At 43.8% G+C, this 24,180-nt stretch overlaps 1 protein-coding gene and 1 long non-coding RNA gene across 2 annotated transcripts in view; one reads left to right on the forward strand and one right to left on the reverse strand.

The window, feature by feature from the left end:
• Nucleotides 1-24,180, forward strand: part of LOC118142906 (uncharacterized) — a 51,182-nt gene that overhangs the window by 10,873 nt on the left and 16,129 nt on the right. The window lies entirely within an intron of this gene.
• On the reverse strand, nucleotides 1,435-11,827 carry LOC100398173 (nuclear pore complex protein Nup133-like). The gene is given in 3 exon segments (XM_078371150.1): nucleotides 1,435-1,966; nucleotides 1,969-3,752; nucleotides 10,791-11,827. Coding segments are annotated over 3 exon segments (3,267 nt in total). The 5' UTR covers nucleotides 11,813-11,827; the 3' UTR covers nucleotides 1,435-1,505.

Genomic DNA, 24,180 nt, shown 5'->3' on the forward strand with positions numbered 1-24,180 from the left:
TAGATTTATAATTATTGCTAAATACATTTGCCTTTTAAATTATATAGAAAATAGTGGAGCTACAAACTAAAAATACAATACTAGCCTTTATGTTTTTGTTTTTTTTTCTTTGACACAGGGTCTCGCTTTGTCACCTAGGCTGGAGTGTGGAGGCACGATCTCAGCTCACAGAAGCCTCGAACTCCCAGGCTCAAGTGATCTCTCCACCTCAGCCTCCCGAGTAGCGGGGCCACAATACCTGGCTAATTTTTGTATTTTTTGTAGACACAAGGTCTCACTATGTTGCCCACGCTGGTCTCAAATGTCTGAGCTCGAACAATCCACCCGCTTTGGCCTCCTAAAGTGATAGGATTACAAGTGTGAAGCACCACACCTGACTATGTTGTCACTTTCTTTTTTTTTTGAGGCAGTCTCACTCTTTTGCCCAGACTAGAGTACAGTGGGGTGATCTTGGCTCACTGCAACCTCCGCCCCCCGGGGTTTAAGACATTCTCCTGCCTCAGCCTCCCAAGTAACTGGGATTATAGGCATCCACCACCACATCCATCTAATGTTTCTGTTTTTTGTAGAGATGGGGTTTCACCATGTTGGCCAGACTGGTCTCAAACTCCTGACCTCAAGCGATCTGCTCACGTTGGCTTCCCAAAGTGCTGGGATTGCAGGCACAAGCCACTGCACACAGCCTGCTATGTCGTTATCTTTATCAGAGACCTTTGTTTATTTTCCTGGCTGTGAGTTATTATTTTTTTGTCCTTTTGTTTCATTCTGAAGGTCTCCTTTTAGCATTTATTTTTTCTTCTTTTTTTTGTTTATTTTATTTATTTATTGTTTTCTCCCTTTAGTTTTTCTTATAGGGATGTCTACTATTAATGAACTCCCTAAGTTTTGTTTATCTGGAAGTGTTATTTCTTTCTTTTTTTTTTTAACTTTCATGAATACTCATTGTTTATTTAGAAAAGTTTAAAAAGCTCCCAGTGAGTTCATTAGTTATCAAACGCACATGAGTTAGACCCACTCTGCTTTGGTTTTTCGTCTTCATAATAAGTCAGCAAAAGTTGACATTTATCTTACTGGGCATTTCCCATTAGCCTGAACTGAAATAGATACCAAACATTCTAGATTCTTTATGGTGCACAGTATCTGGAGTCACAGCAATTTTAGAGACAAGCTAGTGCAATCAAGTAATTTTCAGTCACAGAACTGAGGCCTAGAAGTGATTTGTGCATGTGAGTAGCTAGAACCAGGACAAGAACTCCAGAACCAGGGACCACGTCAGAGTTGTTCCTACAACAACTGACACATTTCAGGTGGAAAAAACAAATCACGTAACTGAAAACCAAAATTTCAGTTACATAACTGTTTTATATTAGCTTCCTATGTATAAAGCACAAAAACTCAGCTATACATGTTATAAAATTATACAAACTTGACCTGTTTAAGGCCAAAAATTTTTATAAGGACATACTTATACAAATTTCATAAACGATGGCCATTTTTAGAAAAAGTTATATTTGCCCCCGAACATAATAGTCATAATTTGCTTTCAAAACAAACTCGAAGTAAAGATTGGACTTTAAGCTTCCAAGCTGATCTGCTTGTAACAGGTCTTTCACTTCTGGTAAGTACTCACTGAGCCAAATGCCATCTTTTAAAAGTTTCTGTAAGATCTTCACAAATATGCTGTCTTTAGATACTTCAATTGGATCATCTTTGCCATCAGAACTGGACCAGTTATCTCTCTGAAGAGCTTTGCAAAGGATCTCCAGTTTTAGATCACTTATATTTACATCTTCTTCCTCATCAATATATTCCAGCAAGTCCAAAGCTTTCTTGAAATCATATTCATTAGCTCTTCTATTTTCTTCACAGATATATAGACCAATGAGTTGCTTTGTGGTCAATACTGGCATCACACTGAGCTGTTTCTCCGCTAGCAGCTGTTCAGGTAGGGTCTCCTGATGCAGTAGAAGCGCTCTTGCTCAGCCATTTCTTCCATTTTTTCTTGCAGTATATCCTCTGAAAAGTCTGAAGCTAATGCAGCCAATTTACTCAAGCCAAGAAGGGTTTTTTTCTTCGCAAAGTAACAAGTTTCCATATTTGCCAAACTCAGAAGTGTTGCATGAGCCTTTTCTAATTCTTGGCTATTAATTTCATGTAACCAGCTGAGATGTTCATGAGCTTGCAAAAAATTGGCCAACTGTCCATGCTGAGAAATGGGCTGAGATAATAATTTGCCTCGCTTTCCTTTCTCCAGATACCAACGGAAGAGAAAGTCTGAAAAATTCTGATCAGCAAACTGGGTCATGTAGCGCTGGAGTCGGCTCTGGTTGTCAGTTTGCTCACACATTTATACCAAGATATCAAAGTCACAGTATTTCTCTGCTAGAGAAGCAGCCCACAGGTACTGGCCTAGTGTAACAAGAGGAGATAAAAGATCCGATCTTTTCTGTAGGTTTTCCATCTCCAGATTGTCCTATCTTTCCTGATTACTGGAAAGATAGGACAATCTTTCCACAGACTTAAGCTGAGAAACATAACCATCTAGGAGGCAATCAATCAGTGCTACCAGTTGCTCAGTCACGATGTTTCAGAGGTTGCTGTCTGCCTGTGGATAAACCACCCTCAGGACAATCTCATGCTGGTGCATTATTACTGTTTGGATGCCACCAGGACCACTCATTGCCATCCATGGAACATATTCAAGTTCTTTCTCTGGTGGTTCTTCTTTTCTATACAAAGAGTTTCTATTTTGGTGATAATGACTAGCAGCCTGCAGCATATCCTTGAGAATATTGTTCACGTTGATCACCACTTCAGTCCATTCAACGGAATCCAAAGGTGTATCCCTCAAGACTTGCTCCTCATGCTCCAGTAAGCACTCGCAGATGGTATCTACTTGGGATACCTCCCTGAAAAATACATCTGCAGGAGTCAGGTTGGATGAAATTTCATACTCCCTCTTGTTCAATATGGCTGTGTTGACAAGGTCAGAAAGCCGGGAGTGGTGGTTCTTGAGAAAAATGGTGGCTGACAGCTTTTCCACATGCTCACAGAGCAACAGTCAAGTGGTCATCGGTGTCCCTCTAACTAGAAAACTGCCTAGACATCCAAATAAGCCAACTTGATGAATAAAGTCCATAAGGAAAGAGCGAGCTTTCATCTTGTCTTCTAGCTGGTGAAGAATAATCAGTGATGCGTTGCTGAACCCAGGTACTTCCTCAGGGACAGACTCAGCCCACCATGGGTCAGACACTGGGTAGTCATCCATCAGGTCTACACTGATTTGGGTAACTGCCCTGTCTAGTTCAGAATCAGAATCCAAATCAGAGTGAGAAGAAAAGAGCTCTTCAACCACCATTTGAGCATGACCTAAATCTTTCCTGCAGTATTGCAGAAAGGCAGCTTTCAGCAACTTGATTTTATCTTCCTGGGCTATAGTTTCATTCTTTGGAGTGGTCTCAAAAACCATACTCACATTGTTTGGTCCAGCAACTGAAGATGCTAAGGACTCTTCCAGGTCTTCTGTCAATATGGACACATTTTCCCTTGAAGTAATAGACACTAGTCCACTGTTTCTAGAAAAAATGATAGGAACACCACCAAAGGCACCAGCACCTAAAACACTATCTCCTTGTGCATTGAAGACAGTTTTCTCCTGGGGAAGAGAAAATCTCCCAGTTCCTGTGGAGCACACATAGATAGCACTTTCGTTATACAGACATGCAGTCTGGTTTGAAAAGTTTGGGATCATTGGGCAGAGGAGAAGATGGTGCTATAGGAGCAACTCAGGATTGCAGCTCCCAGTGAAAGCGCAGAGGGTGAGTGGATGCCACATTTCCAGATGGATCTTTATTGCCCACAGACCAGGAGATTCCCAGGTGTAGGAGCCCCACGGGCCACCAGTGTGGCTGTTTTGGCTGGCGTGGCTGTTTCAGCCAGCGCCGCAGCGCAGCGCCACTCCGTACAAAATACATTGGTCTGGTTGCCCTGTTAAACCAGCAATTTGAGATTTGGGAAGGCAGATTAGCACATTCATCTGATTAAACAGGACTTAAACAGTAAGCCAGGCCAGGAGATTCCCAGGCAGTGACGTTGTTTCAGCCGGCGCTGTGGGTCACCACACGGGAAATCACACAGATCCCAGCGCCCTTTCAGCAGGCAACTGGAACAACTGGGAGAGAGTCAACCATTCAACTTAAAAACAAAAGGGCTCTGAGGCAGGGAGCCAGGTGATCAGGCTCGGTGGGTCCCACCCCCACAAAAACAAACAAAACAGCAATTGGAAATGCTAGGGGTTGAGAATTTCACAGCAAGCACAGCTGAACCCAGGATGGTGCATCTCGGTGGGGGAGGGGAGTCCACCATTCCTGAGGCACTCCACCCCTATGGAGGTACTCTGCCATTGCTGATGCAGCCTGCCATTGCCAAGGCAACCTGCCATAACAGAGAGAGTCTGCCATTACAGAGGCGAGCCACCATCACCACGGCAGTTCTAACCACACCCGTATAAACAGGACTACAGGGAATTACACACGGCAGCAAGGCAGAGCCTATGGCAGCAGGGCGGAGCCCACGGCAACAGGGCAGAGCCCACGGCAGTAGGGCAGAGCCCAGAGCAGCTCAGCATAGCCTCTACAGGCAGGCGGTGACCAGACTGCCTCCTTGCTGGGCAGGACAGTGCAACAGATATTCATAAATAAAGCCCTAATTCCCTGGGACAGAGCACCTGAGGAAAAAAAGGGTCTTTATGAGTTCTGCTGCAGCAGACTTAAATGTACCTGCCTAGCAGCCCTGAATGAACAACGGAGCTCACAGCCCAGCACTTGAGCTCCTATAAAGTACAGACTGTCTCCTCAAGCAGCTCCCTGACCCCCGTATATCCAAAGAGTCACCTCACAAAGGACTGATCAGACTGACATTTGGCGGGCATCATTCTGGGACAAAGATAGCAGAAGAAGAAACTGGTAGCAAACCTCATTGTTCTGCAGCTGCTACAGGTGCATCCGAGGCAAGCAGGGCCTGGAGTGGACCTCAGCAGTCCTGCAGCAGAGGGGCTAGACTGTTAGAAGGAAAACTAAGAAACAGAAATACTTCATCATCAACAATCTGGACGTCCACTCAGAGACCCAATCGGAAAATCAGCAACTACTCAGACGACACGTGGATAAATCCACAAAGATGGGAAGAAACCAGTGCAAAAAGGAGGAAAAAACCCGAAACTGGAACACCTCACTTCCTACAAGGGACCGCAACCCCTCCCAGCAAGGGAACAAAGCTGGATGGAGAATGAGTGTGATGAAATGACAGAATCAGACTTCAGAAGGTGGGTAATGAGAAACTTCCGTGAGCTAAAAGAACATGTTCTAACTCAATGCAAAGAAACTAAGAACCTTGAAAAAAGATTTGAGGAAATGATAACAAGAATGGACAACTTAGAGAGGAATATGAGTGAAGTGATGGAGCTGAAAAACACAACATGAGAACTTTGCGAAGAATGCACAAGTCTCAACGGCCAAATTGACCAAGCAGAAGAAAGGATATCAGAGGTCGAAGATCAACTCAATGAAATAAAATGAGAAGGCAAGATTAGAGAAAAAAGCACAAAAAGGAATGAACAAAGTCTCCAAGAAATATGGGACTATGTGAAGAGACCTAATCTATGTTTGATAGGTGTACCTGAATGTGACAAAGAGAATGAATCCAAGCTGGAAAATACTCTTCAGGATATTATCCAGGAAAATTTTCCCAACCTAGCAAGGCAGGCCAATATTCAAGTCCAGGAAATACAGAGAACGCCACAAAAATATTCTGCAAGAAGATCAGCCCCAAGGCACATAATTGTCAGATTCACCAGGGTTGAAATGAAGGAGAAAATGCTAAGGGCCACCAGAGAGAAAGGTCAGGTCACCCACAAAGGGAAGCCCATCAGACTCACAGCAGATCTCTCGGCAGAAACCCTACAAGCCAGAAGAGAGTGGGGGCCAATATTCAACATCCTTAAAGAAAAGAACTTTCAACCCAGAATTTCATATCCAGCCAAAATGAACTTCATAAGTGTAGGAAAAATAAAATCCTTTGCGAACAAGCAAGTACTAAGAGATTTTGTCACCACCAGGCCTGCTTTACAAGAGCTCCTAAAAGAGGCACTACACATAGAAAGGAACAACCAGTACCAGCCATTCCAAAAACATACCAAATGGTAAAGAGCATCAACAAAATGAAGACTCTGCATCAACTAACGGGCCAAACAGCCAGCTAGCATCAAAATGGCAGTATCAAATTCACACATAACAATATTAACCCTAAATGTAAATTAGCTAAATGCACCAATCAAAAGACAGAGACTGACAAATTGGATAAAAAGCCAAGCCTATTGGTGTGCTGTATCCAGGAAACCCACCTCACATGCAAGGATAAATAAAGGCTCAAAATAAAGGGCTGGAGGAAGATTTACCAAGCAAATGGAGAGCAAAAAAAAAAAGCAGGAGTTGCAATTCTCGTCTCTGATAAAATAGACTTTAAAGTAGCAAAGATCAAAAGAGACAAAGAAGGACATTACATAATGGTAAAAGGATCAATACATCAAGAAGAGCTAATGATCCTAAATATATATGGACCCAATACAGGAGCAGCCAGATATATAAGGCAAGTTCTTAATGACTTACAAAGGGACTTAGACTCCAACACAATAATAGTGGGAGACTCTAACACTCCACTGTCAATATTAGACAAATCAACCAGACAGAAAATTAACAAGGATATCCAGGACTTGAACTCAGACCTGGAACAAGCAAACCTGATAGACATTTACAGAACTCTCCACCCCAAATCCACAGAATATACATTCTCCTCAGCACCACATCACACCTACTCTAAAATTGACCACATAATTGGAAGTAAATCACTTCTCAGCAAATGCAAAACAACTGAAATCATAACAAACGGTCTCTCAGACCATAGTGCAATCAAGTTAGAACTCAGAATTCAGAAACTAACTCAGAACCACACAGCTCATGGAAACTGAACAACTGGCTCTTGAATATTGACTGGATAAATGATGAAATGAAGGCAGAAATAAAGAAGTTCTTTGAAACCAACGAGAATGAAGACACAACATACCAGGATCTCTGGGACACATTTAAAGCAGTCTCTAGAGGAAAATATATAGCAATAAGTGCCCACATGAGAAGAGTGGAGAGATCCAAAATTGACACCCTATTGTCAAAATTGAAAGAGCCGGAGGAGCAAGATCAAAACAACTCAAAACCTAGCAGAAGACAAGAAACAACTAAGATCAGAGCAGAACTGAAGGAGATAGAGACATAGAAAACCCTTCAAAAAAATCAATAAATCCAAGGGCTGTTTTTTTTTTTTTTTTTTGAGACGGAGTTTCGCTCTTGTTACCCAGGCTGGAGTGCAATGGCGCGATCTCGGCTCACTGCAACCTCCGCCTTTTGGGTTCAGGCAATTCTTCTGCCTCAGCCTCCTGAGTAGCTGGGATTACAGGCACGCGCCACCATGCCCAGCTAATTTTTTGTATTTTTTAGTAGAGACGGGGTTTCACCATGTTGACCAGGATGGTCTCGATCTGTTGACCTCGTGATCCATCCGCCTCAGCCTCCCAAAGTGCTGGGATTACAGGCTTGAGCCACCGCGCCCAGCCAGAGCTGGCTTTTTGAAAAGATCAACAAAATAGACAGACTGCTAGCCAGATTGATAAAAAAGAAAAGAGAGAATAACCAAATAGATGCAATAAAAAACGATAAAGGGGAAATCACCACAGATTCCACAGAAATTCAAACCATCATCAGAGAATATTACAAACAACTCTATGCACATAAACTAGTAAACCTGGAAGAAATGGATAAATTCCCGGACACCTGTGTCCTCCCAAGCCTAAACCAGGAGGAAGCCGAAACTATGAATAGACCAATAACAAGGTCTGAAGTTGAGGCAGCAATTAAGAGCATACCACACACAAAAAAGCCCAGGTCCAGACGGGTTCACAGCCAAATTCTACTGGACATACACAGAGGAACTGTTACCATTCCTTCTGAAACTATTCCAAATAATTCAAAAAGAGGGACTCCTTCCGAAATCATTTTATGAGACCAACATCACCCTGATACCAAAACCCGGCAGAGACTCAACAAGAAAAGAAAACTTCAGGCCAATATCCATGATGAACATAGATGCAAAAATCTTCAATAAAGTACAGGCAAGCCGATTGCACCAGCACATCAAAAAGCTTATCCACCATGATCAAGTAGGATTCATCCCAGGGATGCAAGGCTGGTTCAACATATGCAAGTCTATAAACGTAATTCACCACATAAACAGAACCAAAAACAAAAACCACATGATTATCTCAATTGATGCAGAGAAGACCTTTGACAAAATTCAACAGGCCTTTATGCTAAAAACCCTCAATAAACTCGGTATTGATGGAACATATCTCAAAGTAATAAAAGCTATTTATGACAAACCAACAGCCAATATCATACTGAATGGGCAAAAACTGGAAGCATTCCCTTTGTAATCTGGCACTAGACAAGGATGCCCTCTCTCACCACTCCTATTCAATATAGTACTGGAAGTTCTAGCCAGAGCAATCAGGCAAGAAAAAGAAATAAAGTGTATTCTAATAGGAAAGGAGGAAGCCAAATTGTCTCTATTTGCAGACGACATGATAGTATACCTAGAAGACCCCATCGTCTCAGCCCAAAAACTCCTGAAACTGGTAAGCAACTTCAGCAAAGTCTCAGGATACAAAATCAATGTGCAAAAATCACAAGCATTCCTATACACCAATAACAGACTTAAAGAGAGCCAAATCAAGAACGAACTGCCATTCACAATTGCTACAAAGAGAATAAAATACCTAGGAATACAACTCACAAGGAATGTAAAGGACCTCTTCAAGGAGAACTACAAACCACTGCTCAATGAAATAAGAGAGGACACAAACAGATGGAGAAAGCTTCCATGTTCATGGTTAGGAAGAATCAATATCGTGAAAATGGCCATACTGCCCAAAATAATTTACAGACTCAATGCTATCCACATCAAGCTACCAATGACCTTTTTCACAGAACTGGGAAAAAACCACCTTAAACTTCATATGGAACCAAAAGGGAGCCTGCATAGCCAAGTCCATTCTAAGCAAAAAGAACACAGCAGGAGGCATCACACTACTGGACTTCAAACTATACTACAAGGCTACAGTAATCAAAACAGCATGGTACTGGTACCAAAACAGATATAGACCAATGGAACAGAACGGAGGCATTGGAGGCAACACAACGTATCTACTACCATACAATCTTTGATAAACCTGACAAAAACAAGCAATGGGGAAAGGATTCCCTGTTTAAAAAGTGATGTTGGGAAAACTGGCTAGCCATGTGCAGAAAGCAGAAACTGGACCCCTTCCTGACAGCTTATACTAAAATTAACTCCAGATGGATTAAAGACTTAAACATAAGACCTGGCACCATAAAAACCCTAGAAGAAAATCTAGGCAAAACCATTCAGGACATAGGAGTAGGCAAGGACTTCATGACCAAAACACCAAAAGCATTGGCAACAAAAGCCAAAATAGACAAATGGGACCTAATCAAACTCCACAGCTTCTGCACGGCAGAAGAAACAGTCATTAGAGTGAATCAGCAACCAACAGAGTGGGAAAATTTTTTTGCAATTTACTCATCTGACAAAAGGCTGATATCCAGAATTTACAAAGAACTAAAACAGATTTACAAGAAAAAAACAAACAAGCCCATTCAAAAATGGGCAAAGGATATGAACAGATACTTTACAAAAGAAGACATACAAGAGGCCAACAAACATATGAAAAAATGCTCATCATCACTGGTCATTAGAGAATGCAAATCAAAACTACATTGAGATACCATCTCACGCCAGTTAGAATGGCGATCATTAAAAAATCTGGAGACAACAGATGCTGGAGAGGATGTGGAGAAATAGGAACACTTTTACACTGTTGGTGGGAGTGTAAATTAGTTCAACCATTGTGGAAGACAGTGTGGCGATTCCTCAAAGACCTACAAATGGAAATTCCATTTGACCCAGCAATCCCATTACTGGGTATATATCCAAAGGACTATAAATCGTTCTACTATAAGGACACATGCACACGAATGTTCATTGCAGCACTGTTTACAATAGCAAAGACCTGGAACCAACCCAAATGTCCATCGATGATAGATTGGACTGGGAAAATGTGGCACATATACACCATGGAATATTATGCAGCAATAAAAAATGATGAGTTCGTATCCTTTGTAGGGACATGGATGAATCTGGAGAACATCATTCTCAGCAAACTGACACAAGAACAGAAAATGAAATACCGCCATGTTCTCACTCATAGGCGGGTGATGAACACATGGACACAGGGAGGGGAGCACTACACACTGGGGTCTATTGGGGGGAATAGGGGTGGGACAGCAGACAAAGGGGGGAGCTGGGTAGGGATAGCATGGGGAGAAATGCCAGATGTGGGTGAAGGGGAGGAAGGCAGCAAATCACACTGCCACGTGTGTACCTATGCAACTATCTTGCATGTTCTGCACATGTACCCCAAAACCTAAAATGCAATAAATAAAAAATAAATAAAAATAATAAAACTCAATGAAAAAAAAGTAAAAGAAAAAAAGAATATAACTATAAAAACTTGTTAATTGATGCATAATAAATATGTAAATTGTGTCATTAGTAATAAAATGTTTGTGAAGGGGAAAAATGAAAAAGAAAAGTTTGGGCTCATCAGCTGACACAAAACCAGGTCTTCAGACTGAAAAGCTGGATTATATTGAGTGACTTCTACAGTAACTGTATCTCACATTTGGCAACCAGTATCTTCTACTATTATCAGAGAGTAATAGATGAGACATGGTTTGTCTGCTGGGTGCCATGTTGCTGCCAAAATCACCAGCCCATCACAGTTTTGCTTCAAGTCCAAATATCGAATGTTGACTCCTTCTTTAATAGCTTCATAGTTACTTTCAGATCCCCAAATAGCATCAGTAATGTTTTCCTTCAGGGCTCTATTTATCGCCCAACTATGCACATGTTTTTCCAAAGAATCATCTAATTCCCATTTACTGATGTTTGAACTTGTCAGGCTGTAAAAACTTGATTTCTCACTATCCCAAAGAACACCTGAAAGTGTGAGATCACTACTAGGAGATAAAATTCCAAAAAGAGAAGAAACCCTTCGACCAATTCCTGAAAGCATGCCTTGCCCTTGAGGCAGGATATGCTGATTAATCTTTCCTGAGCTCTCAGGTATCAGTCGAATTAGTTGGCTTCCTGATGAGGACAAAATAAAACTTCCTCCCTGCACTGCTGTTAGGAAACTGTAAGTCGTATCACCTCCTAAATCTACAAAAGTCTCTGTGTGGGTATCCTCACCAGCAAGACTTGGCCAATAGCGGATGGATCCTTCTCTGGTGGCAACCATGACAGCAACAGCCTGAGTAGAATGTGCTTCACCTGAGGGAGCCGAATAAGACAGAGCCACCAAGTTGGCACTCTGGTGGAAATCACTAGTTGGCAGCTGAAGTTCTTTGCAAACAGATAACTTAGTAATAGGCGACAGAGCAATCTTTCTAACAATGAGCTTCTCTTTGCACACCAGACAAACCCATCCAACTTCATCTATGTAAACAGTCATCTGATCATCGCCTTCAGCCAATGTTAGGGCTTCCATGACTTTAACAGGAAGAGAAGATCCAAACGTTTTCACATCATAGTTCACAAACTCACTTACAGAGTGGTGTGGGAACATTCATGTTGGTGTTCCTTGGGAGCGCAGAGAGCTACGCCGGCCAACTGGCGAGAAGAGCACTGGGGAGCTGACTGCAGACCCCAAGAGCAGACCCTTCCTGCTTGCTGTCCGGGGCGTAGAGCCGGCCCGAGTCCGACCAGTGGTCCGCGGAGAGGGGGCGGCTGGAAACACGCTCCGATCAAGCAGTAACGAGGACAGTGTGGGATCTGGCCGCCGGGTTGCAGTTCCGGAAGTGTATTATTTCTCCTTGATACTTGCAGGATAGTTTTGCTGGATATATAGAATTCTTGTTTGACTTTTTTTTTTTTTTTTAACTTAAGTCTTTAAATACATCCCCCATTGCCTTTTAGCCTCCATGGTCTCTGAAATCAGCTGGTTAATCTTATTGAGAATCTTTTGTATGTATTGAGTTACTTCTCTCTTGCTGCTTTTAAAATCATCCATTTGTCTTTGGGTTTCAACAATTTGACTATTATTTGTCTTGGTGTGGCTCTCTGAGTTTATCCTTCTTAGAGTTTATGATCTTCGGTATGTATATTCATGCGTTTCATCAAATTTTAGATGTTTAGTCATTATTTCTTCATTTTTTAAAATGCCCTGATCTCTCTTTTCTCCTCCTGAGACTCCTGTGATGAGGTACATTTGATGGTATCCCTGAGGCTTGTTTATTTTTCTTCTCAATTTTGGTAATTTCAATTGTCTTATTATCAAGAATACTGATCCTCTTTTTTTTTTTTTGCCTGTTTAACTCTGTTGTTGATTGCCCCTAGTGAATTGTACATTTCAGTTATTGTATTTTTGCCTGCAGAATTTCTGCTTGAGTCCCTTTTTTTCTTTTTACTAATTTCTATCTCTTTATTGATAGTTTCATTTTGTTCATACATCATTTTTCAGATTTCCCTTAACTCTTTGCCCATGGTTTCCTTCAGCTCTTTGAGCATATTTAAGACAGTTAATTTTTTTCCCAAAAGGGACATTATTTCCCAATTTAATTGGAGGTAATAATAAAACAAGTAACAAAACAGTATTTGAGATTTCAGCTTCTCACTCTTATCATCAAGCCTCCCATCATCAATATTTATTGAGCACTTATAGTAAAAGAGTTAATTTAAAGTCTTCCTCTACTATGTCCAATATCTGGGCTTCTTCAGGGATGGTTTCTGTCAAATTCCTCTTTCCTGTGAATAGGCCATACTTTCCTGTTTCTTTGTATGCTTAGTAATCATTTGTTGATAACTGGACATTCTGAGTATTATAGTGTGATGTCTCTGGAAATTCAGTTTTTTCACCCCTTAGGAGTTGCTGATATATGTTTGTTGAGAAGTGTGCCATCAATTTACAGTGAGTTTTTCAAACCCTTTTTTGCAAAGTGTGTATTCTTTGTTTTGTGGGGTTACTGAAGTTTCTGTTTATGACCTGACAAAGATTTCTCTTCTTCCCCCACAAAAGGGTTCTGTCCCTTTAAATCTTCTGATATATGTGGCTGAAACCAAGGAAGCCTGTCCCTTAGGGAGCTACAAGACAAACCCAAATGTAAAACTTCTCATTTTTGGCAAACAGGGTTCCCCCTGCCCACTCAGTGACCAGCCAGCCACTTCAGGAATGTGGGCTGCCATCCCCACTGTATTGGTTGGTAGCTAGTGCCTGCATTATGCTCTCTTTTGAAAGATGGGTGACTTCTTCCTCTATCAAGCACCTCCCTGCTTGTTATAAGTGTCCAATCAGGTTCCAGACTTCTGAAAGAGTCGATTCTAATTGTTCTTTCCACCTCAGTGGTTGCTTTGGTGGAGGGACCAACCCCTAGAACTTCTTACTCTGCCATTTTGTATGATGTTGTTTCTTTAGTTTAATTTTTAACATTTTAAATCTTTTATCCATTTGGAGTTTATTGTGGCATATGATGTATGAGGATTATTGGGTCATAACTTAGAATCTATGTTTAAAACTGGATTGAGACCTTAGATTTGTAATTCCCATGCCAGAGCTGGAGAATCCATCTGGTTTCCAGAGTGCTAAACCCAGCAGCAAGCTCCTTACATCTTGTTTTTTGAAGGATGGCTTATGAGAGGATAGGGAAACCATAGGAAGAGAAGGAGACGTGTCAGGAGGGATGTAATCAGGACAATGATGGCCAGAGACATAAATATTAGGTTGCTGTTGGGGAAGGCTGAGATGCAGAGAGCATGGAGTTGAAGATGGAGATATTTTTGGGAGGGGGATAGAAGGGTGGTGTTTCATTTCAGAGTCCACAGAGTAAAGGGGCTGGAATTTGAGTGGCCTAGAGGAGAGATAATTCAGCTCTTTAGTCTGAGGTTTTCTAACAGGCTGAGACCTTAAGCAGGGTGGCAGGGAGTGACTCTGTTGGCTGGGAGCTGGCTGGCGTTCCTGAAACAGGACTAGGCAAAAACAAGGAGATAAGATTTCTTGGGTCTTACCTGGTCTAGTGGCAGATCCTGGAACCAGAAAGTTTTAAATTCCTAGCTCCCTGGTTTTCCCCTTGCCTAAGTGAAAGTGACTAAAAAAACAGTAAGCAGCCTCTCTCTGAAGAATTCTCAGACAGATAGAATAGCATGGGCTTGGGAGGGGGGCATGTAGATACTTCTGAAGTCATATTATATTAGTTTGCTTCCAAACTTGGCTACACTTCAGAATCACCTGGGCAACTTGTTAAAAACACATAATTAGAATCAATATGCCAGACCGCCTTAAATAGAATCTCAGAATAGGGCCAAAGAATGTGTATTTTTACCAAGTTCTGCAGGTAAGTCTAAGCATTTGGTGGGGAGGGGCTAGAAGAGCCATTTGGGCCTATTCTGCTCCCTGTCCCACACTCGAGATTGACACAGAGTCAGTGAAAGGGAACGAAGTTGGTCTGGGGAAAGGAAAGCTGGATAGATGCGCCCCTACCTCCCCTGGAGGAGGAGACTTTCTTTCCTGGCACAGGTTGTAGAAAAAAAGGGGAGACGGCAGGGAAGAGGAGGGGGCTGGTTGTACCTTTTCCTCTCCTAAAATCTCAAGCTTGCTCTCTCTCCAAGATACTCATCCGTCCCCCTTACCCTTTTTCATGCCATCAAAGAAGCTTCTTGTTGTGTCAGATGGTATGCATAGCCCTCTCAGGTCCTGTCCCTGCTTGTTCTTCCTAGATGCAGGAATCTTGGTTGATTAGGCATCAACCCTAAGCCCTACCTGTGAACTTGAGCCTGCAGGGTAGAGCAGTCTCAGGGAGATTTGCATCCTGGAGATACTGAGGTCTGTGTGTTTGGTCCTGGGGCTTAGAATCAAAGTTAGGAGCCCTAAAGGAAATGAAGGAAGCAGTAGAGGCTTTTTTGGAGGTGGAAACCTGACTGGACAAAACCTGGGGCAGAAAACAGCTGCCCTGAGAGTGAGGATGGGATAGTGAGTCCCTACCACATCTCTGGTCTGTGAGTGGACCTAGTGGTGGGGGTGGTGAGAGGGAGGCACTGAAGTAGGGTAGAAGAGAGTGAGGAGCTCAGATGAGGAGAGTCATTACCCTTTTCTGGGACCCCAAGTCTTCTGAGCCATTCCTCTGCCCTCAGCTGCTGGCCTGGGCCCATTTTACCCCACAACCACGCTTGAACTCTAAGCAGGGTTTGGGGGTTTGGAGCTTGCAGCTTTGACCCAAGCCCCTCTCGGTCCTCAGACCAGCCTGGATGCAGACCTTGGGGAAGGAGACACAAAGACCCAGATGGCTGCAAATCTGAGATGTGGGTCTCCACCTACAATTCCAGTCCTCTGGGTGAAGGTGTTAGCTTGGTGAGCTCCTGAGAGAATCTGATTACTGTGTGACAACCTCTGGGGTGGCCTAGGTGTAGAGGAGTGCTGCACTGGTACCTGGGGTGAGGGATAAGGGAGGTACACATGGCTGACTTCAGCCTAACCCATGATGATGAATTCAGCTCTAACATACTCTCTCACCAGACTGAGGTCCTGGGAGGAGGAGAGGAGCTGTGCTTATTCACACCTACCTTAGCTGCAGTGTTAGTAGGCCCATTACCTCTCTAGGATAGGCACCTGGAGTAGACATCCTAGGTGTGGGTGTTGCAAGAGTCTGGAAATTCCCTCATTGGAAAGGGCCACATTTCCTTCAGCTTCAGGCCTGTTTGCTCCTGCCTGGTGGGGTTTCCAGGGCAGCAGATGCTCCTCGCTTGGCAGGCAAGAGCCAGGGAGGGATATGGCGGGAATTGCAGCTCAAGGGCTAAGCGAATCCTGGAATAGGATTGGGGTGGGCTGGGGCCCATGGGCCTGTATATCCAACAAGGGTCAAAGGGCCTGGGTGCGTTGCTGCTCCTGAGTTCCCAGTTGAGCACTGACCTCTCTAGGAATGAGATGCCTTGTGGACTGTGCAGTTGTTACTGAAGGAGCTGCTCAGTTTCTGGGAGTCATAAATGTGCAAAATGTGTGTGCCTAGTGTAGTTACATGAAGTTGTTAATGTGTAGCTCTACCTAGGGTTGGGGTTAGAGTTAGGATTATGCTTAGAACAATATTGATGTTGTGGTTCCAGATTGGATAGGACTGGAATCATGGTGATGTTAAAGTAGGATTTGGAATTGGGTTTGTGGTTCCTGTTGACAGAACTAGGTGTATCTTAGATGAGGATTGTGTTAGGGTTCAAGCAGGGGACTGCTTGCATTTAGGACTTGGATTAAGATTGAGGAGATCTTAACCCAAATCCTAAATGATCTTAATCCAAAGAGATAAATTTTGTGTTGGAGGTTGTTTTTAAGCTTTCTTTCCTTTTTTTTTTTTTTTTTTTTTTTTTTTTTGAGACAGGGTCTCACTCTGTTGCTCAGGCTGGAGTGCAGTGGCTCAGTCTCAGTTCACTGTAACCTTCCATTCCCAGACTCAAGCTATTCTCCAGCCTCAGCCTCCTGAATAGCTGGGACTACACATGTGAGCCACCACACCCAGTTATTTATTTTATTTTTTGTAGAAAGGGGGTTTCACCATATTGCCCAGGCTGGTTTTGAACTCTTGAGCTTAAAGCAATCTGCCTGCCTCAGCCCCCACAAAGTACTGGGATTACAGGTGTGAGCCACTGCACCCGGCCCAGTTTTAAACTTTCAAGATAGTCCAGAGAGGTACTTAGGCTTCTGTGTAACGTGTTGTCTTGATCTGATATAGATGATAAGTTGTTGGCTGTTTTCCAGAACCTCCACAGTTGAGGGGTACAGAGTGTCCCCTGCAGCTATGATCCAACTAGGGGAGGTAGGCATTCAGCTCCTGGGGAGATGCAGATCAGTTTTCTGTCTCAATCTTATTTGGCCATTTTTGGATCACACCCACCAGCATTATCTGTCTGGGTACAGTTGTTCCAGGGTCTTATTTGAAAAACTATGGTTTAGAGGTTTCTTTGGGAATGGGGTTGGAGTTGGGTCTAGAGGTATGGTCGATAGGGATGGGATTGTGGTTAACATGAAGTTTAGGCTAGAGCTACACATGAGGTCATGTCTTATGTATGGGTTTTGTAACTGGGGAACCAGGACCTGGTTCTTTATGGTTTCCCGAGGATAACCTGGACAGGGTCTGTCTATCTGATTTGTTCTTCCCTTGTGTCTGCTATGTCAGAGAGTCTGAGAGTCAGGACTCTGCAAGGATGGAGGCCGCAGTAAATTGGGGGCCCTTGAGGTGATGGATTTGTAGGGGAAGGATAGGGCTGCTGAAGAGGGCAGTGGACTCTCTTCCTGACCCTGACATTCTTTAAGAGCACACAACCACATTGTTGAGACCAGGGGTGTGCACGTGAATCCAAAACTATCCTATTAAAGGACAAGCAATGAGACAGAAATGACCCAAATGCTTAAACCAGAGTTTAAAGGAGAGGTGAGCCTGGTCTGCGGTAGTCTAGAGGATTTATGGAAGAGAATAGCTTTGCAGGATGGATTTTGACTGCATGTGTGTCTGCGGGTCTGTGAGATGGGTTTTGTGTGCAAACCTGTCCTTGTGTCCGCGTGTGTCTTTGTGCCCGCGTCTGCTTGAGCATGTCTGATGCAGGGTGTTCATGAGTCCATGTGAGTGTGTCCTCCTTGATGCACTTGTGTTTACTCTGAACTAGTTTCTGAGTGGTACAGTTGACTTGTGTCGTTTTCTGTGTGTATCTGGGTGACGGGATGTCTGTGTCCATGTGTCTTTGACTGTGTGTGTGATTCTTCCCTGGCCCCTCACTGTATCTTCCCCCTCGCCTGACATACCCCAGCTGCTAGCACTGTTTACCACAAGGAGGGCTTCCCTTCCCGCCATCTGGATTCCCATGGATCAGGCTGCCCACCCAGGGACTTGCCTCTGTGGCCTTTGTAGTAGGCCTGACCTTGAAAGTGACATTCTGGAAATCCCCTAATATGCTACTTGATTGGCCACTAGCTGAGTGTTTATAGTGGAGGAGAAGGACAAGGCAGGAACGGGGGGCAGTTGGCAGCACCCACCCCTACTTCTGGAAACAGGATCTCGCTGGCCCCTTCCCAGGCCCCCCTCTTACTTCCCATGCTCTCCCAGACTCATTGTCTCTTCTGGGTATGAGAATGCACAGACCTCTGCAAGCCTGGTCAGCCCTGTCAGACATCTGGTTCTTTGTGTCCCCAAGCACTTTACATGCCTGCATTGTACTTACCTCTCATATTCTACCTGAGCTCAAGGAAGTCCTTCCTTCTCTTCTGTCCCTACAGTGGACACAGGGACCATTCTGGCCCTTCCATCTATGACAGACCTGGCCCAGACCATGGGCTCCAGAGCCCAGGCAGAGCATTTGGCCTTGGTTGGCTGGTTAAGCAGCAGAGGCCCAGCCACCTCCCACATGGTACAGGAAGCAGTGTCTCCATGGAGAGTCTGTTCCTGTGCTCATCTTGTCTTCCTTGCCCTCCCTGCCTGGGCTGCAGTGAACAGGTACAGAAGTGAAGCAGCCACAGTCCCTGTCCTCAACAACTCAGCATTGAACAACAGAAGCCACTCTCCTCCCACTGCTGGTGGTCAGTTGCCTGAAATTTCCTCCAGCCAATTCTGAAGTGCTCTTCTGGAAAGCCCAAGAGAAAAGCTCTAGAAGATCATGGCTATTCACCATGACATGATGTTACCTGAGTGTGCCAGAGGTGAACCCAAAGATCCCAAGCAAACACTGATGTACTCCTAGCATCTACCCCCAAATCTGAAGTAGTAAATTCTTTTTTTTTCTTTTTGAGACAGAGTCTGCCTCTGTTGCCTAGGATGGAGTGCAGTGGCACAATCTTGATCTCAGCTCACTTCAACCTCTGCCTCCTGGGTTCAAGTGATTTTCCTGCTTTAGCCTCCTGAGTAGCTAGGATTATAGGTATGCAATACCATGCCTGGCTAATTTTTGTATTTTTAATAGAGATGGAGGTTTCACCACGTTGGCCAGGCTAGTCTCAAACTCCTAACCTCAAGTGATCCACCCACTTTGGACTCCCAAAGTGCTGGGATTACAGGCATGAGCCACCGTGCCTGGCCTGAGGTAGTAAATTCTTAAGTTTATACTCTACATGCGAATTTTGCTTCTTGTCTCCCTTCACCCTGGGGACGATATAAGGTAGGGTTGTGCTGGGGTTATGGGATAGGATGAGCAAAGCTTCATCTGCCACTAGCATCCTGCATGAATCATAGGCTCTGACCCTGACTTCTCTTAGCTCTCAACTTTGCTGAGAACTCATAAACCTGAAGGTATCAATTCCAGCTTATCCTGAAGGTATCAGTTCCAGCTCATCTTTGTCATGGGACTTTAATTAGCAGCATGAGCCCATGCTGGCCCCAAGCAAGTAGGAGCCTGTGGGGAAACGTGGGAGGGACCTACTCCACCCTAAACCAGGATGTGTGCACACTAACCCCTGGCCTCCTACCTGATGCTGCTGTTACCCTCCTAAGTCCATTCCCTTCGTTCTGGGCCTCCCTCTATTCTAGCTGTGTGGCTGCCTGCCCAGCTCCCACCGGGCAGGGAGGATGTGCCTGTCACAAGACCTGCTTTGATTTTTGGGATGCTTTAGGAAAACACCACTTGAACGCTGATTCAGCAGGCTTGGGTCTTGTGCCTCTCTGCCCTGGGGACCATCTGTAGGCTGGGCCCCAATCCTTTAGGCACAGAATCAGCATTCAGAGCAGGGACATATCCACACTTCTTCCCGACCTGGCTCTTCTATATCCAAGCAGTGGACACATTGTGCTAAATGCTGAGGTTCTATCAGAGGAAACAAGTCCTTAGTTTGGCAGGATATGAAATTCTGGGCTGAAAGTTTTGTTCTTTAAGTATGTTGAATATTGGCCCCCACTCTCTTCTGGCTTGTAGGGTTTCCACTGAGAGATCTGCTGTAAGTCTAATAGGCTTCCCTTTGTGGGTAACCTGACCTTTCTCTCTGGCTGCCCTTAGTATCCTCTCCTTCGTTTCAATCCTGGTGAATCTAACGATTATGTGCCTTGGGATTGCTCTTCTTGAGGAATATCTTTGTGGTGTTCTCTGTATTACCTGGGGTTGAATAGTGTCCTGGTTTGCTAGATTGGGAAAATTTTCTTGGATAATATCCTGAAGAGTATTTTCCAGCTTGGATTCATTCTCTCCATCACATTCAGGTACACCAATCAAACGTAGATTAGGTCTTTTCACGTAGTCCCGTATTTCTTGGAGACTTTGCTCATTCCTTTTTATCCTTTTTTCTCTATTCTTGTCTTGTCATTTTATTTCATTAAGTTGGTCTTCGACCTCTGATATCCTTTCTTCTGCTTGATCAATTCGGCTATTCAGAGTTGTGCATATTTCACTAAGTTCTCGTGTTGTATTTTTCAACTCCATTAGTTCATTTATATTCCTCTCTATATTGTCCATTCTTTTCAGCATTTCATCAAACCTTTTTTCAAAGTTCTTAGTTTCTTTACATTGGGTTAGAACAAGTTCTTTTAACTCCCAGAAGTTTCTTATCATCCACCTTCTGAAGCCTACTTCAGATAATGGAACACAGTCCTTTTCCATCAGGGCTTGTTCCGTTGCTGATGAAGCAAATATTGGTGCAGTTACGAGCAAATAGAACTTTCATATACTGTTGAGAGTGTATACTGGTACAAGAACTTGGAAAACTTAGTAACTGCTAAAGCTAGAAGTTTGCATACTCTATGACCCAGTAATTTCAGTTAGGAATATATTAGTAAGAAATGCATACCTGTGTCCACCATAAAAAAAAAAAAAGTCCTGCCACCTCCTCCTCCTAGTGATGGGATGGTGAGTGATCCTTAGTTTCCTTAGGAACCAGGGTTCTCCCACTGTCCCTCAAAACATTTCATAAAGAAGTCACAGTGCTTCCTGTTCTTTCTCCAGCTCTTGGCTTCTCTGTGGTAAGTCAGAAGGGGAATGCAGAGATGCCACCTCCTGGGGGATAATAACTGTCCGAAATCGAGGTCCCTCCCATCTTCTCAGGGCAGCTTCTTTGTCTTCCTGCTTCCCAATCCTCTCTTCCCACCCATATAATCTCCCTGATCCCTCACTGTGCACTAGGATGCCACCCCTGACTTTCTCCATCTCCAGCCCCATGCTCTTGCTCAGGCTCCATGCATTTAGAGCTTTTTTCTGTGATCTCTCCTGCTGGTACAGTGTTCCAAGAGCACCTGCTGCACAGATATCAGCAGCAGCTTTGATCTCCTTTTCACCTAGCTATGCACTCACGACCAACTGCTTGGGACCTAATAGAAACATTCCACGGTAACTTCCAGAATGCCTCTCCACCTCCAGCTTTCCAGCTTTGGTTCCCATATCGTTCTCCCTTCCCACAGACATGGTCCCTTCCCAGGTCCTCACTCATCCCTCTGGATCTGTGCCCACGCTTCCGTATATGTGGAGGAATTCTTTCTTCTCCTAATCCATGAAGTCCTCTCTCATTAGCTCTGCCTTCTCTCTACCATCAGTGAAATCCTGTATTTTTAGCCAAAGCCAGCCTGTGAACTTGGGGACTTGTTCCCATTCCTTCTCTTCTGCACCACAACATTGTTCCAGCAGTTCTCTCCTTGAGCTCCTACATCATTAATTTATCCATCTCAACTGGATGTTTTCCATTAACATTCACCATCCTATGTCTCCAGTCTTTTTTGAAAAGCCCTTTTGGGTTCTAATGCTTCACATTTCTGCATCTTTATTTGAACAGACCTCCTTGAAAAGCTTATATTACCCTTTACTAACTGATGTCTTTCAATTCTCTCTTTGTCTCTCTCTTTCTTTTTTTTTTTTGAGATGGAGTTTTGCTCTTGTCACCCAGGCTGGAATGCAATGGCATGATCTTGGCTTCCTGAAACCTCTGGCTCTCAGGTTCAAGTGATTCTCCTGCCTCAGCCTGCTGAGTAGCTGAGATTACAGGTGTCGGATTGGATTACTGGCTAATTTTTGTATTTTTTGTATAGATGGGATTTCACCATGTTGGCCAGGCTGGTCTTGAACTCCTGGCCTCAGGTGATCCACCTATCTCAGCCTCTCAAACTGCTGGGATTACAGGTAAGAGTCACTGCACCTGGCCGTCCATTCTCTCTTGAATACACTCCAAGTCACACTTTAATCTCCATCATTCACCTGAGGCTTCTCCTCTTGAGGTCATGAATGATCTCAGTGTTGCTAAATCCAACACTCTTCATCTTGCTTGGCTCGTTGGCAACTTTTCATGCAGTTGATCTCTTCTTGAAAAACTTTCTTGTTTGGCTTCCAGTATTCCACACTCATCTTGTTTTCCTTCTGGCTGGCTGGCTACTGCTTGTCAGTTTCCTCTGTTTACTAGTCCCTCCTTTACTTTCCAGTTTCTTAATGTAGAAGAGTCTCAGGGCCCACTCCTTAGATGTCTCCATTTACAGTTAGTTGTTTGGTGTGTTATCCATGAAACTGGATAACACACCAAACAACTAACTGTAAATGGAGACATCTCTCTCTCTCTCTCTATTATCTGTAAATGGAGATCTCTCTCTCTCTCTCCCTCCCTCTCTCTCTCTCTCTCTCTCTCTCTCTCTCTCTCTCTCTCTCTCTCTCTCTCTCTCTCTCTCTCTCTCTCTCTTTGTATTATCTGAAGCCAGGACCCTCCCTGAGGACCATCAGTGTTGAGGATAGACTGTTGGGCTAATGGTCTCAGGATGAAATGGGGAGATTAGTTATGATGCTACTGGAGTAATAGTAGCAATAGAGAAGGTGAGAAGTGGGCATTTTCTCAATGTGTGCTTGGTGGTAGAGATAACAGGATTTACTGACGATTTGGATGTGGACTGTTAGGGCAAAAAAATCAAGGATAACGCCACTGTTTTTGTCCTAAATAACTGGAAAGATGGAGCTGCCATTAGCTGAGGTGAGAAATGTCATGGTTAGAGTGGATTTGGTATGTGTGATTGAGTGGTGGTGAAGGGCAGAAAACCAGTTCATTTATTTTTGTATGGCTTGAAATGAATATTGGACTTCCAAGTTTATAATTTGACTAGGTAATTTGGGAGTTATAATAGACTGTCTACCCCATGGGATCATGAGCTCTACTGGGGCAAGGCCTGTGTCATGTTCATTGTTGTGTTTAGCATAGTACTTGGTACATTATAAATGCTCAAATATTTAATTGTTGGCAACTTTAAAAAAAAATTTTAGATGGAGTTTCACTCTTGTTGCCCAGGCTGGAGTGCAATTGCGTGATCTTGGCTCACTGCAACCTCCACCTCCCAGGTTCAAGTGATTCTCCTGCCTTGGCCTCCCAAGTAGCTGGGATTACAGGCCCATGCCACCACACCCGGCTAATTTTGTGTTTTTAGTAGAGATGGGGTTTCTCCATGTTGGCCAGGCTGGTCTTGAATCAAAGTAATTTTTATTGTGAGTGGGTTCCTCCTCACCAGCTGATTACTTCCTCCCATGGCACTACCACACACCTCATAGCCCTATTACAGTGATCAATACTTTGTCTGCCTGCACAGCCCTGACTTTCGATTCAACTAATGTAAGGTCTTACCATGCACTGGCCACTCTCCTAGGCCCTGGAGTTATGAGACAGTGGAAAATATTCTGGTGGGGTGGATGCTAAATGTCCATAAATCAAGCATGACCTTTAACTTCATGCACTCCAGACAAGGGCTTTTCTTCTTTGATGTGGAAAGGTGACCCACCTGAAATGTAAGTTAAAACTCTTTCCCTAGACAGGAAGGACTTTTTAGCCTGACTCACACCTTCCCTTATGACAATACAGCGGAGACAAGGAGCAACATATTGCTGAGACATATAGAGTGTATTTCTGGTGGTGCCCTGCCCCACCTGCACATTTATTTATGGAAATGACAATTCCTCTAGAGGGATGCAGCAGTGGGGAGCCTACAACCTCTTTTTCATGGCTCTGCATCTTCTCCTTGAGCAGACCAA

The sequence above is a fragment of the Callithrix jacchus genome, chromosome 1, assembly GCF_049354715.1.
Source record: "Callithrix jacchus isolate 240 chromosome 1, calJac240_pri, whole genome shotgun sequence".
NCBI classification, from domain to species: Eukaryota; Metazoa; Chordata; class Mammalia; order Primates; family Cebidae; genus Callithrix; species Callithrix jacchus.